Source organism: Protopterus annectens, chromosome 4.part0 (assembly GCF_019279795.1).
Source record: "Protopterus annectens isolate FY-2018-M chromosome 4.part0, PAN1.0, whole genome shotgun sequence".
Classification (NCBI taxonomy): domain Eukaryota; kingdom Metazoa; phylum Chordata; order Ceratodontiformes; family Protopteridae; genus Protopterus; species Protopterus annectens.
Window position 1 is genome coordinate 1,102,033,206 of NC_056733.1, and position 23,142 is coordinate 1,102,056,347.

Sequence of the window (23,142 nt, forward strand, 5' to 3'; positions counted from 1 at the left end):
AAGGGGAACGAGACTTGTCGAGGCCAATATGGAGCAATGAGGATCACTTTGCTTTTCAACTGTCGTGCTTTCTTCAGAAATTGGGAGATGAGGGGAAGAGGAGAATAAGCATAAAGTAGACCTGAGGGCCAAGCCTGGACTAGAGTGTCTCTCGGTGACTGTCCCCGAGGGGGGATCAGAGCAAAATAGTTGCTGCACTAGTAGTTGATTGAGGAGGTGAAGAGGTCGCAAGGCTGGCCCCAGCGGTTGTAGATTCTTGCCAGTATCGCAGGGTTGAGGGACCACTCGTGAGGTTGTAGAATGCACCTGCTCAATTTGTCCGCTATCTTGGGAATGTGCATTGCAATTAGAAAGCGGTTGGAAGCTATCACCCATTGCCATATTCTCAAAGCCTCTCGGCATAATGGGCAAGATCTGGTGCCCCCTTGCTTGATGATGTACCAGACCACTGACAGGTTGCCTGATTGGATTGTAATAGTCCCTGACAGAAGGATGGAATGAAATGCTTGCAACGCTTGTAGCATCGCCCTCATTTCCAGGACAATGAAATGCAAAAGTGCCTCTGTCTCCGACCAGGTGCCTTGGACCGAGTTTCCCTGACATAGCCCCCCCACCCCATCTGGGAGGCATCCGTGGTCACCATGGCTTTCGGTTGATGGGGGCTGAAGGGGCGAGACCACTGTTGGGGATTTTGAGACATCCACCAGAGTAAATCTTGCTTGCATCTCTGAGTTACACTTATCTGAAAAGACAAAGGATGTTGTAGAGGGTACCACTGAGTGAGAAGTAACCACTGAAGGAGCCTCATGTGGAATCTAGCTAGAGGAACAATGGTTACAGGGGCTTCCAATGACCCCAAGAGTTGGGAGTATAGATTGAGCAGGGGATTTGTGGTAATAGAGCAGCGGCTGAACCTGTTGCCTTACTCTTTGAAGCTTGTGGTCTGGAAGAGATGCTGTTCAATTTCTCATGTCCAACAGCACCCCTATAAATTCCAAAGACTGAGCTGGGGTTGTGTTGGATTTCTCCCAGTTTATAGTGATTCCCAGGCTTTGTGCTGTGAGGAGAGTGTAGTGCAGGGCTTCTTCCAGTAGATGCTTGGTGGGGTCGGTGAGGAGCCAGTTGTCTAGATATGGAAACGCCTGGAATCCTTGAAGTTGCAAGCAAACAACCACTGCCATGCATTTGGTGAACACTCTGGGGGCTGTAGAGAGACCAAAGGGCAAAGCTCAAAATTGGTAGTGACTGTCGCCTATACGGAAGCGGTGGTATCTTCTTGAGCGTCTGTCCATTTTTATGTGGTAATACATATCTTGAAGATCTACAGAGCACATCCAATCGTCTTCTTCCAGAAGAGGAAGGATAGACTGAACCATGACCATCTGGAATTTCTCTGTTTTTACAAATTTGTTCAGTGTGCTGAGATCCAGAATTGGTCTCCAGTTCCCTGTCTTTTTTGGCACTAAAAAGAACCTTGAGTAAAAACTGGATCCTATCTGTTCTGGGGGCACCGTCTGGATGACGCTTTTTGTAGCAGCTTTTAGATTTCATGTGCTGCTGCTTCCCTTTGATTGGGTGGAACGTCGGGTAATACTCTGGATGAGACTGGACAAAGATGGAAGGAGATGCGATAGCCTCTGGATATTATCAGTTGTACCCAAGAGTATGTGGTTATACTTTGCCAGGCAGCAGGGTACAAGGAAAAACAACCGCCGACCACTTCCAGAGGTGAGCAGTCGGGTAACACTTCAGGAGCGCTGATAGAGTTGGCCAGAGAAAGAATCTCTGGAACCCCGGTTTCGTGGACCTCCTCTGCCCTGAAAAGGGCATCTTCCATTGGAGTTTCTGCCTCTGCTTCTAGGGGAGAACTCTGCTCGTGCATCTCAAAAAGTGCCCTGTGATTTCCTGTGCCACATCTTCCTGCTCCTCTGATTTCTGGAGTAGAATCGTTGAGGAGTGGAGTGTCCGACACGAATGCTAGGCGGGGTCTTGCCATCTTGTTCGCACCCTGCCAGTGTATCTTTCACTTTAGGGCCAAACAAAGAAGCAGCCTCGATGGGAGGCGTTCATGAAGGAAGCCTTAAAGGAGTCCACAAAGTCACAAAGGTGCATCTAAGCATGTCGTCTGGTGACTATACCAGCAACTGCCACTCTAGCAGCTCCTTCCGTTGCATGAGAAATAAGATGCATGGAAGAGTTGGAAATGGACTCTAGGGTGGCTGAGAAGCCACATTGTCACAGACCTAGTCAGAAACGGCTCCTGCTAAAGTTTCAGAGAGTTGGGTGATAAGATCCCTCTGAAGCCTGGTAAAGTGTGACAAATAGTTCAAAGACCTTACAGCGAAGGTCTATGAAGCAAAACACATGCTTCCCTAATCTGCCTATCTCCTGGGACTCCTTGTTGGGCAGATGGACAGTTTGACTCTCTTCTGCCAAATCCTTCTTAGTTGCAGCTGCCACCACCATGGCATCTACTGGAAGACCTCGTGACCAATGGGGATGCTCAGCTGGGGGCGATAAGATTTTATCAGGCCTCCATGGTATCACTTCCAGGTGTCAGCCTTCCGTGTGCGCTGGACGAGCTCATCACCCAGCAGGGTAACCCAGGAGGTAGGGAGCCAGGCACGAAAGGCCTGCAGGAATATGGATTCCTCAGAGGAAGGATTAGAGGACTTCCAGTCACCCCTCTGCCTAAGGACCATGAGGACGTCACCAAAGGAGAGCTCATCAGAGGGTGACCGTGAGGACCCTTCCCCATCATCAAAGTCTGTATCTTCAATCGACGACTCCTCAGTGAGTTTATGTGCTTCCTCTTGCACGACGCTTTACAGGATAATTCCTCAGTGGGAGGTTCTGGGGAAGACTGCAAAGACGGGGTCTCCTGAGGAAAAGAAACCTGAGGACCTTGTGCCCGGTGTCTGGCGGTTGTGGCTTTTGAGAGTTGCGGCACAGAGGGGGAGAGGACTCCGACATGTGGGGTTTGCCAGCAGAGGCAAGCGCCCTCTCCATGACCTGGAAGGCCGGCCTGACCAAGGAGGGATGGGAGACCAGAACCGAGCACGACAACCTCGGAACCGGGGTCACACCCCGCCCCGACGAGCCGACTCCCAGACCAGGGGTCTCAAGAGGGCTGTGAAGTGAGAGAGGGGGAGGATTCCTGGAGGGTGTCATAGAAAAAAATCGGTGTGCCCTTACCCACGGCACAGTCACTGGCCTCAGAAGAGCCGGATGTCCAGTGCACCGAGGGTCAAAAGGACGACTCTGTTTCCAAAGTGAAATCCACTACTGGAGTTGAAGGAAGGGAAGCTGCTGTCAGAGTAATGGGCTTCGATACTTGGGTGGAAGTCGAAGGAGGAGTGTACATTGGAGTTTGAGGAGATGTACATTCACCTTAAGGAGAGAACGTGGATTTTGATGGTTGAGAAAGACCTCTGGCCACAAGCAACTGGTCAACAAACCACACATCATGCTCAGACAAGCTCCTGGTCGACCTCATAGAGAGACCGGAGGGTGATTCTGGCCTTTCTAGAAAAGACTGTATTGGCTACCAATGAATGGATCCAAGGAAGGAGAGTACTTAGTCCTCGCTAATTCGAGAGGTGCAGAGCCTGGAACCGAGGACGTCTGCACCGAAGAGAATGGTGTGGAAGTAGTCTGCGCTGATGTCAGTGCCATAGAAGTCGAAGGTGCCTGCACCGTAAAAGCAAATGTCTGCACTGATGGGTATGGTGCCGTCATGGTAAGTGTCCTGCAGAGTTCTACAAGCAGCAGAGAGTGAAAGAGTGACTTTCCTTGATTTTTAAGTATTTTTTCTGGCTTTCGTTTTAATTACTGTATCTCGACTGCATTTCGCTTACAAAACAGCTCTGCATATTGTTTATACTGTACCTGTGTTGATTCTAAACTGTTTGCACTTTAAAAAGTTATTTTTGTGCGCTAGCCATTTTATAGCTTTACTGTTTGCTACTGTATCTTTTTCTTCTGTCTCTGTAAAAAAAAGAAAAAAAACAAAAAATATCCTTGTTTTCCCGCCTTACTGAACTAGAATAGCCCAGTCTTCAGATTTTGCTGATCTCTGGGCTTTGTCATAGTTCCTGTGCTATCCATATCCTTATTTGGATAAGAGGAAGCTTCTTTGTTCACCAGTGGGAGTGGGGAGCACTGAGCAACCTATTTGTCCCTAGAGGAGTGGTTCCAGCCCAGCAACTTGTAGTTTATTGGCTGTTTTGGGTCAATTCCTGGCTCTTTTCAACCCCCTGCTATAAAGCCCATTTTTGCGTGCTTTTGCACTTGTATACGACTCAGCACAGCTCCTCGTGGTGTCCTGCAGAGTTCTACAAGCAGCAGAGAGTGAAAGAGTGACTTTCCTTGATTTTTAAGTATTTTTTCTGGCTTTCGTTTTAATTACTGTATCTCGACTGCATTTCGCCTAAAAAACAGCTCTGCATATTGTTTATACTGTACTGTTTGCACTTTAAAAAGTTATTTTTGTTTAATTTAACTGTTAGGCTAACACACTCAAGTGCGCTAGCCGTTTTATAGCATTTACTGTTTGCTACTGTATCTTTTTCTTCTGTCTCTGTAAAAAAAAAAGAAAAAAACAAAAAATATCCTTGTTTTCCTGCCTTACTGAACTAGAATAGACCAGTCTTCAGATTTTGCTGATCTCTGGGCTTTGTCATAGTTCCTGTGCTATCCATATCCTTATTTGGATAAGAGGAAGCTTCTTTGTTCACCAGTGGGAGTGGGGAGCACTGAGCAACCTATTTGTCCCTAGAGGAGTGGTTCCAGCCCAGCAACTTGTAGTTTATTGGCCATTTTGGGTCAATTCCTGGCTCTTTTCAACACCCTGCTATAAAGCCCGTTTTTGCGCACTTTTGCGCTTAGTTGCTCATAGAGCAGCATCGGGCAGCACTGGTTAATCAAGTTTAAACTATTTCTGGCTCCGTAAAGTCTGCGCTTTAATTTTTCCCTTAGAACTGCTCTACTTGCAATCTAAACAGCCTATTCTCTATCTGAAAAAGCCCAGCACTTGCTCCTAAAGCATTTTTATACAGGTAAAGCACTCAAACAAAAAGAAAGTACTTCATTCACCTAAATCCCCTTGAGTACCCATTTCCCTATAGGTCATTTCTGACTCAGTTACACAGCAATCTTTTACACTATTCTAGCATGTCGAAAGGTCAGTTGCTGGCGTCCTCTCCTGTTCAGCTGGTGAATCTGGGAATCTTGAGGCAATGTTACAATTGCCTCATGTACACAGACAACCCTCTCCTCCTCCCAACAAATACAAATATATGTGAGAGCTGCAACTATATAGCCAAACTGGAGGCTGAGCTCTCTCAACTCAGTACTGGCAAAACCAGTCAAGAGGAGAAGGTAACCACGCACACCACAAACCCAGTCTCACACAGACCTATCACTACTGCAAACCAAACACACAAACACACAAAAACATACTCGGAGGCTCTGATTAAAAATCTACCAAAACAACAGAGGCCTCCAAAGCAGACACCCAAGCGACCACTACCTCAAGACATAGGACATGCAACACATAGTTCACAAAGTCAGTGTGCTAAACAGTCACAGCCCTTAAGGCCAAACAACATGCCAGACACACTTGTAATAGGTGACTCTATAGTCAGACACACTGACGTCCCGCTCACCAGACTGAACAAGGAAAAGGTTACAGTAAGCTGCTTGTCGGGCGCTAGAATCTGCCACATAACACAAGCACTCAGGTCACGCCAAAGAAAGTACAAATATGACTCATTCATTGTCCATGCCGGTGTAAACGACCTGAGACGTACCTCCCTGGACTACATGAAAAGAGACAGAGGGGCTCTCTGATTATGTAGCCCAGGCCGGTATGACCCTGACCCTGAGCAGCATCTTACCCTCACCAAGAATGATGCCATAGTACAAAGACAAAATGATCAGTTTTAACAATTGGCTTAATTACTGGTGTCATTCTAAGGGGATCCAATGTCTGCTTGGGATGACATGCTTGACAAGCCACGCTGCTTCCCAAGGGATGGTTTGCACCTGTCACCCCTGGGCTTCCGGATATTGGCCAAGGCTCTTGCCAGCCCCATAGTGCCTTTTTTAGGCAAGGCTCAAAAGACAAACCTACCTCCCTAGAAAACACAAGTGGAAAAAAACTAAGGGTAATGCTGCTCAATGCCAGAAGTCTAAACCTCAAGATGCATGCTCTCGAAGCCCTCCTCAGTATGGAGAACATCGATGTCTGTGCAGCAACTGAAACCTGGTTCAAGGCTCCTGAGAGCACCCCAGCACTACCAGGTTTTACCTCATATCATGCTTTCCGGCCCCAAAACTTGGACCAAACCACAAAAGGAGGGGGAGTATCCATATTCATCAAAGATTCCCACACCTCCAGGTTAGTGGCAACGCACGAAGCATCGGAGACCATCCAGGTGCAACTAACCATAGGCAAAACTGCCCTACAGTTTGTAGCATGCTATAGACCACCGTCTCAAACTCAGAAACCCCACTCAGCCTTCCTGAAGACACTGGAGAGTATGAATGTCTCTCCAAATACCATCATATTGGGAGACTTCAACTACCCAAACATAGACTGGGAACATCACTCAAGCCCCAACACCCTAGCCCAAAGGTTCCTAGAATTCATAAACTCAAATGCGATGGAACAACTAGTCACCATTCCCACAAGAGGAGATAATATACTAGACCTGATCATCACAAACATGGGGACAAAATGCTCCACACCGGAAGTATACCCCTCATTGGTGAGATAAGACCATAAATTAATCTCACTGGAAATCCACATCCCGCCCCCACCCCTGCACAAAAGACCACAGTGAAGAACTTCTCAAAAGCCAACTTCACACTTCTTAAGACTGAAGTGGTATCCTTCAAGGCCCCTGGGCCAGTGGAAACCACAACCCACACCGCTGAATCCTTTATAAATGCCTTCTACGGGCACCTTCAAGAATGCATGGATCATGCAATCCCAAATAAAACCAAGACCCATTCCCCCAAAGGCAGGCCCTGTCTGGTGGACCCCAGCCATTAACAAACTTTACAACAGGAGGAGGAAGCTACTACATGACAGAGCAAAATCCCTAAAAGGGAAGGCATCTCTGATCAGTACTAGCAAAAAACTACGATCACTCATAAAATCATCCAAGGCCAACTTTGAGAGAAAAATCGCAAAAGACACAAAAGACAATCACAAGGCCTTCTTTAGCTATGTTAGAAACCTGGGTGGAAACTCCCAGATATGCTCAGAGTTAGTCCAAAATGACACAAAATACACTGAACCCACAGACATTGCCAACATTCAGGCAGACAGGTTCAGTGCAAATTTCTCCTCCCCCTTCTCCCCAAAAGGAGAAATATCTATCCCAGCAGAGTGTAGCCTCCCTAATATCTCAGATGCCCAGGTGAGAGCCGCCCTCTCCAAAGCTAAAAACACAGCATCAATGGGACTGGACGGTGTCCCGGGCTGTGTGCTACATGCACTTCAAGAGGAACTAAACCCGCACATAAGGCTGCTGTTTAATCTTAGCCTTACTACAGGATACGTACCCAAAGAGTGGCGTACAGCAACAGTGGTCCCACTCCACAAAGGCGGTGCTTCTACGGACCCTGGAAATTACCGCCCCATAAGCTTGATGAGCCTGGTCTGCAAAGCTATGGAAAGGATCATTATGGAACTCATAAACAAAGACATTGGGGACCTACAGACATTGGATCCTACCCAATTTGGCTTTGTCAAGGGCAGATCCTGCCTTTTGAACTTGGTCGACATTTTTGAAACAGTCACTAAGGCCATTGATGAGGGTAAGGCAGTTCACACAGCCTACCTTGACTTTGCAAAAGCCTTCGACACAATACCCCACTCGGGCATCATAGACAAACTCACCAGCTTAAATGTAAACCCATATGTCACAAGATGGGTTGCAAACTGGCTCAAGGACAGAACCCACAGGGTCAGAGTTGCTGGAGCCATGTCAGACTCTAAGCCGGTCACAAGCGGTGTCCCACAGGGCTCAGTCCTGGGACCCGTCTTGCTCGGCATTTATTTTTCCGAGGTGCAGGCAAACATAGGAGGATTGTGGCTGACAAAGTTCGCAGATGACTGCAAACTGGGCGCCATAATTGATACTCCAGCGGACACAAGCATCCTTCAGAGAGGCCTCATAGAAACAGATAATTGGTGCCAGAGCCATGGCCTTAAGCTGAACACCAAAAAATGTATAGTCATACCCTTTGGGAAAAACAAGGTACCCACAAATTACCACATAGGTGGTAATCCATTAAGTACGGAAGAGGTAATCAGGGACCTAGGGACCCAAGTTGACAGTAACCTCTCATTTGACACTCACATTGCCAAAGTGGTTAGGAAGACCTTCTATATTACCCACCTTATCATGAAGGGATTCACATCTAGATCAAGACAGGTCATTGTGCCCCTGTACTCTTCTGTTATCAGGCCCATGATTGAGTACAATGCCCCATTTGGGATGTATCTTACCCGACACCTGCAGCAGTTGTGAAGACCCCAAAAGTTCCTCACCAAGAGGATAAAGGGTCTCAAACATATGTAATATGCTGCCCGGCTGAAGAAACTCCAGCTCTATTCAGTCGCATACCGCCTACTCAGAGGTGATCTATGCCTGACGTACAAGTCCATGTCTAATCCGGAATTAATAGACATGCTCCACCTCAGAAAATCCAAATCCATCAGAGCCACGAGAGCAAGAGATTTGAACCTCAACACAGAAATAAACAGGACGCGCTGGAGGGACAGATTCATAACCCAGAGGCTCCCTACACTCTGGAACAGAATCCTAGTCCATGTTAGGCAGAGCCCCTCACTAACTCTCTTCAAGAGAAATCTTGACGAGTGGATGGGAGATCGTAGGTTTACCCCGGGGGGTCATCTCTGTGTCACTACTAGACAGAGGCACAGTAAACTAAACCCTAAATGGGCATATTATTCTCATCCTAAGGGGTGGTGAAAGCCACACACACTCTGGCTAGGCTTACAAATGCCCTAGGGCAAATAGCCTAGTACAAACCTATGAATCTATGATGGTGGTGAAAAGGACTGAAAGTGTCTGCACCGTGGAGGACAGTAACGTCACACTCAGAACCGAAGGGGATTGCACCTGCATGGATGGTGCCAGTGAAGGCTGTGACGGAACTGTCTGAGCCGTAATTGCCTGCACCAGGAACTCCAGTGCCGGTGTCGATAAGGAGGACATGGTCGGAGCAAGAATCAGTTGCGGCGGTGCTGAGCCTGGAGCCGGACAGGGTTACAGGTGGCAGTGCCGAAGTAGTAGTCGATTTCAACTTCTTATGAGATGACTCCCTACGATCTCCAGAGGGAGATGAAATGAGCGACCTCAATGAGGAAGAGGAAGAACGCCTCTTGTGGGGTTTAGCAGGAGGGGGTGAGCCCTCTGACCCAGAAATAGCCTCACAGAAAGGAGATTTGAGAAGACCTTTCAAGATTAATTTGTTCTTTCTCTCATTAAGAGTCCTGGTCGAAAAATCTCTACAAATCCTACATGGGAGATCCACAGTAAGGTGGGAGACATTCAAACAACAGACACATAATTCATGGCCATCGGAAAGTGATAATTTATGGCTGTAATCCTTACACTGGTTAAAATTTATTTATTTATTTTATTTTACATTTGTTGACCGGGCTAGTCTAGCTGGATATATGTCCATTTTCAGTAGAGGCCCAGGGAGAAAAGCTCCAAACATGAATATTGAGACAGTTAACAATACATAGAACCATTAAGAATAAATACAGAGGTAGCAATGCTCTAGTGAACAGTTGTAATAATACATTTGTATACTAAACAGTATTATTAGAAATTAACTAAACAATTCTATAAAAAAACTAAACTAAAAACAATTCTACAAATCACACTAGAAGGTATGAGCAAGTCTTAGTTATGGGAAAGAATATATATGTCATTGTGTTATTCAAGAGGAAGAGTAGTACTACGATTTGGAAGTACAGGTTAAAGGAGAAGGGATAGGGTTAAGAATAGAAGGGGAAAAAGATGTCAGTCTGGGTTAGTACATGGACAAAGCCAATGAGCTTTCAGATGTTCTTTAAGATGTTTTTTAAAAAGAGAAGTAGAAGCAAGGGTAGATAATTCAGCAGGAAGCTGATTCCAGAATTTTCCTGCAGTGTTTGAGAAAAGTGAATCCCCGGCTTTGTTGTTGCCTTTATTTGAGGAAACTAGAAGCTTGTTAGCAGAGTGTAGTGTAGCTAGATTAGTGTATGGTGTAATTAGATTAGTGAGGATAGGGGTGTTGTTAGGGTGGTACAGGGTCTTGTGCGTAATAAGTAATTGTTGAAAGAGTATCTGGTTTTTCAGTTCTAGCCATCCAAGTTGTTAGAGGTTAAGGCTGTGGTGAGTTTTAAAGGGGGAACATGTGATGAATCTAGCTATACTGTTATAACAGGTGGAGAGTTTGGAAAGGTTATTATTGGATAGGTTGGTATATATAACAGAGGCATAGAAGACGGTAGAAATAAGGTGGGTTTGGGCAATTGCTTTCCTTGCAGAAGGGGTAAGGAAGGGTGTTATTCTATAGAAGGTGCCAAGTTTTCTGTAAACAGACTTTATAGTAGAGTTTATGTGTTCATCGTAGTTGAGATGATTATCAATAGTTACACCTAGTAGGCGGGTTGTAGTCTCTGGGTTGATGTTGGTACCATTGTTAGAGGTTAGAGAAGAAAGGAATGGGTGATTTATGAGTAGGAGTAAAAAGCAGTAGTTTTGTTTTTTTGGGATTAAGGAGGAGGCAGTGTTGCATAAACCAGTTTTCAACATTCTGAAAAACAGTTTGGGTGAGGGAGTGGAGAGGGGATATATTCTTGGCTGTGCAGATTAAAGTGGAGTCATCAGCATATTGAATGCAGGTGGCTTGAGGTAAGTTCATGTGTAAGTTATTAATAAATAAGGAGAAGAGTAGGGGACCTAAGATAGAGCCCTGGGGTACTCCAATATTTATTGGAAGTAGTGAAGACAGATTGTTATGCCAAAGTACTGCTTGCTGTCTATTTTCCAGATAAGACCTAAACCATTGTATGGCTTGAGGATCGAGAGAGTAAGCCTTTAGTTTGTTTAATAGTAGGTTATGGTTAACCATGTCAAAGGCTTTTGACAGGTCAATGAATAGAGCAGAGGAGAAAGAGTTATTGTTACGATTTTTATATATAGAGTCGGTAAAGGATAAAAGGGCAGTAGATGTGCTATGGAATGGCCTGAAGCCATGTTGGCAGTTTGCCAGTAGGTTATTTTGTAGTAATTGGTTAAGTAGTTGTTTGTGAATACATTTTTCCATTATCTTAGCTAATGGGGAGAGTAGAGCAATAGGGCGAAAGTTAGAGAGCTCAGTAGATGGTCCTCCTTTATGTAGAGGGATGATATGGGATATTTTCCATAAAGCAAGGATTTTGCCCTCAGAGATAGTTCTGTTAATAAGGATTGAGATGGGATAGTCCATGGCTTTTGTGGCAATTTGTATGTATTCAGATGGGAGATGGTCAGCAGAAGGGATGCAAGGTTTCAATTTTTTAAGAAGCTTACAGATGAGAGAAGTAGATACAGGTTGTATTTGAAAGGTGGGTAGAGAAGTATTGCAGTTATTAGGTTGGGTAGCAGTGGGGGGTGGTAAAGAATTGGCTAGGGTTTGAATGGCATCTGTGAAATAGTTATTAAAGGCATCGGGGATTAGGTTGGAGTTGCTATTGTTGAAATCGGTTGGGTCAGGAGTAGTAGTGTGACCTGGCTGAAGAAGTTTGTTTATCCAAGACCAAAATTTTTGTGGAGTTTGTTGACTGGTTTGTTGAAGGTGTAGGAAGAAATCTTTTTTGTCTCTAAGAATATCCTTTTTGGTGGTATTTCTTAGTTGTTTAAATTGGAGGTGGGTTGTTGTACATTTGGTAGATCTCCATTTGGCCCAGATTTTATTTCTGAGGAGTATCTTTTGCCTAGTTTGTTTTGTGAGCCAAGGGGCAGATTTGGTTTTTATTCTAGTGGAGCGATAAGGTGCATGGGAGTCTAGGATTTGAAGAAAGTTTGTATTAAAATAGGTGACAGCTTCGTCTCGTTCTAGATAGGTTAGTGGTGACCAGTCACATGCTTGCAATTTGGTTAAGAAGCTGTCTGGATTAAAGAATTTTTTTAAGCGGGAGGTTTTGAGATTATGAGTAGTTGCAATATGGACTTTTTGTCTAATAATGTAGGTAAGTACATGGTCACTGATAATTGTCTGGAAGGGTTCCTGGAGTATAAGATTCAGGGTGGCTTTTAATAAGAATCCAGTCCAGAGTACTTTCCTTGTTACTAGGTTTATGGATTCTTGTAGGAGTTGTTATTAATTGTGAGAATCCGAAGAGGTTTATGTGGTTGGTAGGGTTTAGAGAACTACAAGTGGACCAGTCTATGTTAACGTCACCAAGTACAATGGTCTCCTGGGGCAGTTGGGTAGAGAGGTGACTCAGCAGGTTCTCTAGAGAATGTGTGTTATTACCTGGAGGTAGATACATGCAGATTATATAGAGAGATTTGGAGTTTGATAGATAGGGTTTCAGATTTAGAGTCTAATGATGGAAGCACATTAATGGGGGAAATTTGGAGATTCGATTTTATAGAGAACGGCTCAGCCCCCCCCCCCCCACCACCACCTTTTTTTTATTTTACAGTCATTTCTGAGGATGTTATAGCCAGGAGGGCTAATTTCCTGGTCTAGAGTAGATGGTTTTAGCCAAGTCTCTGTAAGACATAGAATGTCAAATGAATGGATATCTAGGAGTGCATGCAGGTGGGAGATTTTATTGTTAATACTTCTAATGTTAAGGTGAGCTATCAGGAGGGAGTTAGATGGATTTGTAATTGTAGAAAGTATAGGTACTGTAAAATTGGTAGGGTTAGTGGGGGAGTCAGTAAAGGGGCCAGGATTTGGATGAATGTCACCGTCTAAGAGGGGGTGTTGCTGGGGGTATAGTAGAGATTTTAGGAGTTTATAGAGGTTATTAAAAGTCTTTTTGGTAGAGAAGTAAATAATGTGGGTTGTTCTGTGGAATTTTGGTAATATATAGTTAGAGAAACAGGTTATGTTACTATGGTTAAGGAAAAAGGTGAAAGAAGATGGCAAAGTCTGTTGGCTGCAATGGTTTTGTTCAGATAGAGAAAGATGTTCGTAGGAGGTGAGTGAGTAAGGTATGGTAAGAAAGGCTAGTGTGGTAGATAGAAATAAAAAAATGGTGAATATAGTTTTATTAGATGGGGCCATAGTACTAGGATTTACGTAGGGAGTATATTGTGTTAGTAGGTGAAGTAGTAAGGAAAGGAGAGTGTATGAAGAGGATGAGCAGGTTATAAGTTAAGTAGGTGAGGAAGTACCACGGGCTTAGATAGGAGGTAGAGTAGAGTAAGGTTGGGAAGTAGAGGGAGTGGTTAGAAAGAGAGTTTAGTAGTACTAATTAGGAGAGAGAGAGTTAAGGGTGTGGTTTGGTGATGATGAGGATTATGATAGGAAGAGATGGGATGAGGGAGTGGTCAGTGAAGTATAAGTTTAGGACCACTGGGGGTGGGTGAGAATTGGGGGTAGGGTAGGGGAGCGGAGTGAGCCCGTAGAGCGAACGGAGCGGGTTGAAACAGAGAATGGAGCAGCTAGAGGAGAAACAATCAGCAGAGCTGAATAGTGAAGGTAAGTTAATTATGTCTAGGGTAAGAAGAAGCAGAGAAAAGGTAGTAGTCTGTTAGAAAACAGGCAGGTATAGCAAGTTAGGGTAAAGTGTGAAGTGTAGAGTAATTTAAGGTAAAAGAAGTGTAGAATAATAAAGCAAAATAGCAAAAGAAAAGCAGAAGAAATATTGGATGGGATAGAGGTGCCACCTATAAGGCAAAGCTAGTATTACAAGCAGCTACAGAAAAGGGGGGGTAGGCTGTAGCCGAATATGGAAGGAGAAAAGTAAGGTCAACAAAGGTAGCTAGTTGAGGGGGGGGGCTCAGAGCGTGCTTTAGAACCCCTGGATCAACAGTGAACGGTAGTATGCATTACAGGCAGGACATAGAACATACTTTCTTATTTTCTTGAGAGAGGGAGCAGGGAGGAGAGGCAGTGAGATGAAACCATGGGTCCTTTGATGGTAGGTATGTAGCTCTCAAATTACAGGCTGGATCAATACAGTGAAGAGCAGGGTACTTGTGGGAGAGAGAGAGACAGACAACAGTAGTGGTGAGCAGCAAGAACTAGCATAGACAACAGTAAAATAGGACAATAGTTGTAAAAAAACTGTTAGACAATATACATTCACATGTTAATACTAGAAGCTGTCAGTATCATAAGAGCCCATATCTTCTGTTATATTAATTTAATCTAAAGGTTATACTCTATAGGCTAAGTAGGACAAACATATAGCACATTAGATTAAAGATGTAATCACATTTAAAAGCATATAAAAAAAAATTAGAGACAGTACAGCCAAAACAGGAATAATGCAAATAAAGATAACAGCAATTCTAAGTATAATCACTTGGTGAGAGTTAGTGCCAGTGGTAGGCTGGCTCATAGTCTACACTAGATTTTGGAAGGAGGAGGCACAACCTAAGGGATTAATGGCATATGGTGCCCTTTTTAACAGTTCAAATTAAAATCAACAGTGACTAATACGGACAAATAAGTGTTTTTACCCACTAAAATATTGCCCTAAATGTAGTCTTTATATTTCAAAGTTACCCACTAAATATTACCCTAAATGTAGTCTTTGTGTTCCACAGTCACAATTTCTAGTTCACAAATGGGATAAACAGACGGTTAGTAGGATTCCATTAGTCCTGAAGGCCGAAGCACAGGCAAGCGTTGCATTAATTATAGCGTTTCTTCACGCACTTAGAAACATCCACGTGTGCCTTGAGCTGTTTATGGCCATGGAGTTACTTTGGATATAGGGACCCCATACTAGGTTGGAACCTCGTTTGTAGTCCAGTAGTTACTGGCCGCAAACTACCGAACAAGGAAATAACTATATATAGATATTAAAAGCTAGTTTGAAGCTTCCTATTTACACACTAGCCGATACTGGCTCAAATGCGGCTCAAGTAATTCCCAGAGATCGCGACCTGCAAACCAGTAATTACAGGCTACAAAAAGTATTCAGAAAAAGACCAACATCAGTCTTTGTACGCCCTCGAGAGAAACAAGCTTCAATGAGATAACAGCTATGGCTTCCGACATGCAGTCCAGTAACTACAGCCTGCACAACATATCTCAAAAGACATACAGTAGTCTATGTTAGCCCACGAGCAAAGTTAGCTGCAATTTACAACATAGCCTAATAATGGCTACAAATTGAGGGGAACACTAGTTTCAGAGCAGGTCAAGAAGCGATCGCTAAAGCTAGAGATTTAACTAGCTTTCAATGTATAAAATAGCTGTTAATGGTTAACGCTAGTATATAAACGGCATAAACGAAAGTCGTTTTAGCCCTAGGGAAGTGTGCGTCTTTTGTGTCTATGAAGTAAGCATAAAAATCCTAACCTTATCATTTAAATAAACATGCCAGTCATGAAATAAGACATATAATTGCAGCCAGAGTTTCCGCTATCTATGCAGCAGTTGCAAACATTTGTCTGGTGACTCAAAGCCTTTTAATACATTTAGTTCATCAGCAGTAGTCAAAGAAACAACTTGGGAACTACCTTTAACAAGCATTCAAACATTCAATTAGTATTGTAAGAGTAGTCCAAACTGCAATTAATTTAGGCAGCCGTTACTAAGGTAATCCTGGCACCTGAAACAGCGCTATTCCTTATATGGTGCCACGTGGGAGACTAAGCACTGAGTGGCCATTAATAATTAGCTTACTAAAACAAACGGTACATTGCTGTTACTAGTTAACTAAAACAGTCTGCATACCCCAATACAACTGCGAAGCAGGCTATGTTGCTAAGGCACACAGTATAAAAAGCAATAGACCGATATTAAGCAAGTAATTACAAGTTAACCACTGAGGAAAAGACGCCGGGCCAGGAGCGGACAGCAGCCAGAGGCAATATTAGGGTATTAAAGATGGCGCAACGCCAGACTAGGGCTATTTATCGGTTTAGGGAGAATAAAGAGAACAAAGATTAACATCACCAACACTACTTTTCTTATCTGACATAATGATGTGGAGAAGAACAACAGTACCAAAAGGAAGAGGAAAGGCTACCCAAAAGGGTAAGAAGAGAGAAGGAAGAAGGATTACCAATGATGGTAATGAAGAATTACCTCAAAGGTAAGAAAAAGGTAATAAAGAGAAATAGATTAAAGGGAGAGAGTCTTAAGTATACGATAGGGTAGGAGAATATTAGCAGAAACTGTTTTGAAAAACTTTAAAGTAGAAACGATCTATAAAACTTTCAAAAACTTACACACTTAGCTGAGAGAGAGTGGCTTGACACGGCTGTACAGCAATGCGGCAAACAAGATTGGAGGTAATAGGGGGCAGAGCATTCTGGGTAGGACCTTGGCTCGAGAATTTTTGGCTGACACGAGCTTGATATTTGCCCGGCTCGGTTCCGAGGATGTAACCGATAACTCATCAGTAAAGAATGAACAAAGATTAACATCATCAGCTCAAATCTTAAAGATAAAAGGAAGAAAAAGAAGGTTCCTCAAAGGGGCACTTATCCAACAAAGCCTTGGCAGTGGAAGTGGCACAACAATGGGTATTCAGACTGATGAAGTTTCTGTGGTTGGACTGGCAGCAAGACAGTCTGTGGATCCATTTGTATACCCTTACGCCCAAGAGCTGAGGTCAGACACGGTACGTACAGCACATCAGGAACGTTATTTGGCTTTGTTACTCAAGCTGGATGTCCAGTTACTTTTGACAAGATAATCCACAAGTAATGGAACACTGCAATGGTGATCTAAAGGAGGACATCAACGTATACCCAGGGCACCTCTTTTCAACAGCATATGTGTTTGTGATATCAGCAATGTTCATCCTTCCTTCCTGCAGAACTGAGAGCAGCTCCTGCATTTTCCTATACAAACTTCTAAGGTAAGTATGCTAGGCCAAAGCAAACAGGCAAGCTCAGGTTGTAATATTAACTTCCAAAACCATAAAATTCAGATCCCAGACTAGATACACTAATATCTGGGAAGTCTTGTAAGTAGACTACTCTTCAAGAAGAGCTCGAGCACTGTATTTGCAGTTAAACAGAAGAAATGGCAGAGAAAATTTTTTTTTTATAAGTAAGAAAACGTCTGTTACAAAATTATATTTGGTATTGCAGAAAATGAGAAACATAAAACCTAAATTAAGAGATCTCTACTGACACCAGAGGGAAAATGTCATCCAGGAGAAATTTTTACAGACATAACTAAAACATTCAACATAGCGGCCCACATATATCACCATACTACCCTTTAGTCCATGGTATTAGTTCCCAAACCTTCTTATAGTTCCACAACCTCCTTTCCCAGCACAATTTCATTGTTACAGGAGAAGCTTCCTCATCGACCATAGCTTACCTACTAAATGGAGCCCCTCCAAGACTCTGTTCTATCTCCACTGACAACAGCAGCCTCCCTACAGAATTCCTCCACCTACAAACCAGTCTCTATCTTGATCATGTGATTATCTACATATCACACCAATCCTCACAAATTACAACACAACTCTTCTGGACCTCCTTTTCCTTAGCAGCTGACTAAACTGCTGATCACAATCCAAATAAAAGCCATGCTGTTTGAAAAATCCCAAAGGCTCAAGTAGCCCTACTCAGCCTACTTCACCATTCTCGACCACAGACAAAACTCCCCAAAAAAACATCACTTCCCCTAAATACCCAGGACTCCATTCTGAACCAAAATCTAAATTTCCAAATGTATATACACAAAATCAAAGCTGAGATGTCGCAAACCCTTTTCTGGACATTGAAAGTCTTCCACTTTTTACCACCAGCAGCTACAGAAGCCAGAGGGAAAGGCATCTTTATAATCCAGTTCAAATACAGACTCCCAACAATCTCCTCTGTGCTCCCACACATTATGGACTTATCTAAACTACATGAATTCCAAAAAGCTCTGAAGAACTACCTCAGTAAATGAGCAGAATTCCACTCCTTCCTGGGCATAACTTAACAAGGCCCTACATCTCCTTCCACTCTATCACATTCTCATTCACAATGGCATGTCTCTCATTACTCTGATGCTTGTAATTTATAACTGTATATTCAATGCATTTGCTGTGACTTTTCTAGGTTTCCAATAAGAAAATGGGTATTTGCTTTTATTATGCCAATGCAATCCCCCCTTTCCTTTCCAACTGCAAATAATACTGACTTACTGTTCATATTGTAGCTGCTTGTTTGCAATGCACGTAAACAGCTTTCACTGTTGATTACACTGAATTTTACAGCTATCACTATTAAGCCTGAAATTGGTCCACATGGATCAGTGCTCTATACAAGACAACAAACCTCAACACATCCATTCTTAAGTAAAAAATCTATACGGATAGTGAATGCCTTGTGATGACAGCATCATTTTACTGTCACCCTTTACCTACAACATACTGTGAATTCTTACTTTTCTGTCAGCACCAGGGTTTCTTTTTTAATTTAATTCTTCCTTTGATTTCACTTAGTGGCCATCTGTAAAGCAACATTTTAATGAACATGCGAAAAGCTTTAAATAGTGGTTGAGTTATCTGTATTTTCAAACCCAGAATTGTAATTCCAATTCGGTTTCCTGCTAAAGTAGGACATATTTGACACTTGTGACTAAAAGCCGAGCTGGCTTGTCTTGCCCACTTTACTGAACATGCAGATAACATTGCTGTCTTCATTTAGCTATCCCTCCCCTACTCAGAAACTTGCTTTAATAACACTATGCATAACATGAAAGGTGCTGTGACAAACTCACAAAATGGAGTGCACAGAGAGATTGCAAAATCACATACCAACAGAAAATACTGATAATAATAATAATAATACGAAAACATTTTTCCTTCCAAGTGGTAGTCTTGTGGTTTGATTAAATGGAAGGGGTATATAATTTGTGATGAGAAAACCTGACATGCGTGGAGTTTTTTTATTTACATTTGAAAACTAAGCTTGAAACACAACTTCAGGCTCAGAAATACAGCTTATTCAGGATAAAATAATATAAAAAAAAAAATGAAGCTGTTGAGATGTAAAGGCAAGCACCAAATAAGCCTTTTCCACTGCTTCCATTTTTTTGGGAGGGGGGCTGTTTGAAGTGCTATTTACTTATCTGTCTGTTTATTTTTGGGTGTTTGTGCTTAATCTGAACTGCAGCTTTAGACGACACTACTTAAAGTGTTCTGCTAGTCATCTATTACTAATAAAACACATTTAATACACAGATAAAAGACTTTTATTGGACTGGCCCGGAAGCTAGAATTAGTGACCTAACTGGAGTGGTAAAATATTTTCCTTTTCTTTTTTTTTTTTTTTTAGAATTTCTATAATGTTTACAGCCGTCACATCTACGATTCTTAACATTGTTGTTTTCCATAGATGCTGGCTGCCCTTATGCCTGCCAAACAACAGACCTTCCCCTCAGCTGGCATGAGCCCATTTCTCCATGCTGACAATCAGCCCAAGGGGGAGATCCAGTCTGAAGGGAATCATTACAGCCATGAGGAAACCTTGCACACCAAACATAACCACTCTTATCAACTACTACCATGGAGAAAGTGTTCTTTCTTGGCACTGTAATGGTCTGGCTCCACTCCCCACCCCCAAACCAAGCTGTTTCATGATTCAGTACAGATTGTACATGTCCCCAGGCCAATGAACTACACAGCACCAAAAACCTTCTTATTAGTCTGCATCTCCAAGGCACAGGCAGAGAGGTTTCTAGTGTAGTCAATTCCCAACACTTTAGTCTCAACACTAGCACACAGGACTGCCCAAGATCTACCACTATGCACGTGTGTGGTCCACTACATGTATGTGTGCTAACAATGACTTGCAAGGCACCATCCACAACTGACCCAAGTTCATTCACCCATTCTAGATTTGTCTCCACCTCCCAGGTTGAGGCAAGTCATCCTCGACTAGCAGGCATGACTGACCAGCACCAATATCACCCCCCCCAGGATGGGTATGCCTATTCCTCCACCTACAAGGTCAACAGCCTGAACTGCTAATCGAATTCAGGTCACCTGGGCCATAGTCAAGAATTTTTTTACTTTATGCCACTGGCAAGACAGTTATTTAATGACACTGTGTTTTGTAAGACTGGAATGTACATGCATGCAATTTTATCACCTGTTTTAAGATGAACAAAAAAAAGCTACAGAAATAATACTGTCTAAAGATAGCACTTCATTAATGTTCTTCTCCTATAGCATTGTAAGTAGCAGTAATTGTGGGCAGGCACAGAAGATACTACTAACAAATCATGGCCATCACTGTGATATGCTCTCCTGCCTATCAGCACACAGAGTGTGTGCAACATCCAAGGCATGTTCGTGCTGCTTGGAAGTAAGTCTGCTAGTCATCTATTACTAATAAAACACATTTAATACACAGATAAAAGACTTTTACTGGACTGGCCCGGAAGCTAGAATTAGTGACCTAACTGGAGTGGTAAAATATTTTCCTTTTCTTTTTTTTTTTTTTTTTAGAATTTCTATAATGTTTACAGCCGTCACATCTACTATTCTTAACATTGTTTTCCATAGATGCTGGCTGCCCTGGTTATGCCTGCCAAACAACAGACCCTCCCCCTCAGATGGCATGAGCCCATTCCTCCATGCTGACAGTCAGCCCAAGGGAGAGATCCAGTCTGAAGGGAATCATTACAGCCATGAGGAAACCTTGCACACCAAACATAACCACTCTTATCAACTACTACCATGGAGAAAGTGTTCTTTCTTGGCACTGTAATGGTCTGGCTCCACTCCCCACCCCCAAACCAAGCTGTTTCATGATTCAGTACAGATTGTACATGTCCCCAGGCCAATGAACTACACAGCACCAAAAACCTTCTTATTAGTCTGCATCTCCAAGGCACAGGCAGAGAGGTTTCTAGTGTAGTCAATTCCCAACACTTTAGTCTCAACACTAGCACACAGGACTGCCCAAGATCTACCACTATGCACGTGTGTGGTCCACTACATGTATGTGTGCTAACAATGACTTGCAAGGCACCATCCACAACTGACCCAAGTTCATTCACCCATTCTAGATTTTTCTCCACCTCCCAGGTTGAGGCAAGTCATCCTCGACTAGCAGGCATGACTGACCAGCACCAATATCACCCCCCCCCCCCCCAGGATGGGTATGCCTATTCCTCCACCTACAAGGTCAACAGCCTGAACTGCTATTCAGGTCACCTGGGCCATAGTCAAGAATTTTTTACTTTATGCCACTGGCAAGACAGTTATTTAATGACACTGTGTTTTGTAAGACTGGAATGTACATGCATGCAATTTTATCACCTGTTTTAAGATGAACAAAAAAAAGCTACAGAAATAATACTGTCTAAAGATAGCACTTCATTAATGTTCTTCTCCTATAGCATTGTAAGTAGCAGTAATTGTGGGCAGGCACAGAAGATACTACTAACAAATCATGGCCATCACTGTGATGTGCTCTCCTGAGAATGTGTGCAACATCCAAGTCATGTTCGTGCTGCTTGGAAGTAAATTTCACCTTTCCAGCAGCAAGACAGACAAGAAAATGGATGCTCACAACCAACCATTTTATGACAAGCCATGTCACTCACCTGAACCATGGACTCTGTGAGGACTTTTTCATTCACCTCCAAGATTACATTTTTAATTTCCTGGTATGGCATACGGAACGAACCTAAGAAAATGGCTGGTGAGAAAAAAAAACACATCTTGATTATGATTACAATACAGAGGAGTTACATCACATTCTTATCTCACGCAGAGAATAAACAATAAATTTCTTCAATCAAAATGTGACTTGTGAGACATTGTACAAGTGACCTAACCAGATTCTGCTCATAAGCTGAGGCTGAAAAAGGTTTATGGGGATGGGTGCTCTACTCTAGTTACCAAATGCAGAAAAACAAGTTCAACTGGCTCCAAAGGCATCAGAATTCTGTTCAGCTCCCTCAAACAACAAGTGGTATACAGCAATCTCAATTCAACTGCACATTATAACATGAATTTAGTAAGTGCACCATATAGGAACGCTGGCACCTTTTTGATGTTCACATTAACAAAAAGTGGGGGACATAACGATTTTTCAGTTAACACTTTTAATAATAAACAGTACATACTTCTAAATAACTCCTATTGACACTGTATATCATTAATGATGAAATCTTAATACACAACAAACACAGAGGAGGAGAAAGCATGACAATGCTACTAAGCACAGGACTATACTCTGATCTTAAGTACGGGAGAACACTTCATACCTTTCTATATTTAATTATTTTACATTTGTTGACTGGGAAAGTCCAACTGGACAGAGGTCCATTTTCAGCGGAGGCCCGGGGAGAAAAGCTCCATTTACATATGAGAACAAAAGGTGCATTAATATATATATGAGCAAGTTACTAAGGATGGTGGTATACACATACAAAAACAGGTTTACAAATACAGGCAAATATGGCCAGTTAGCACAGGCTCATAGTAAGATAGTAGTCAGCAGTATCACAGTCATCTCATCATACAGTATATTACATTCAACACATGCAGTATATTGCAGCCTTTATACAGACAGAATATATACAGTACTTAGATTTGTAGACAGTTTTATAATACTGTCTTAGCTTATAAAAGCAGACAGTTGATTGTGACAAACTAGAGATTATCCATTAGTACAGATATTTCTTGCTTATAAAGGCAGACAGTTACATGTGAGAAACAGCAGAGCCAGTTGTTTTTGAGGTGGGCTTTTAGTAGTTTTTTGAATTGTGTTGTGGAGTTATTTGATGTTATTTGGGCAGGTAGGGAGTTCCAGAGTTTGGAAACATAGCAGCTAAAGACAGATTTTCCTGCCTCATTGTTATGTTTTGTAACTTCAAGGAGATTAAAGGTGCTTGATCTCAATGTTCTTGCTGTGATGTGAGGATGTATTAGGTTTTGGAGGGCTGGGATTTTATCTGAGTGAT

At 42.8% G+C, this 23,142-nt stretch overlaps 1 protein-coding gene across 1 annotated transcript in view; it reads right to left on the reverse strand.

The window, feature by feature from the left end:
• The window catches only part of DIAPH1 (diaphanous related formin 1), a 2,838,381-nt gene that overhangs the window by 485,405 nt on the left and 2,329,834 nt on the right, over nt 1-23,142 (reverse strand). The window contains exon 19 of the mRNA XM_044069079.1: nt 21,778-21,872. Within this exon, the coding sequence (XP_043925014.1) occupies nt 21,778-21,872 (95 nt within the window). The remainder of the gene's footprint in view (nt 1-21,777; nt 21,873-23,142) is intronic.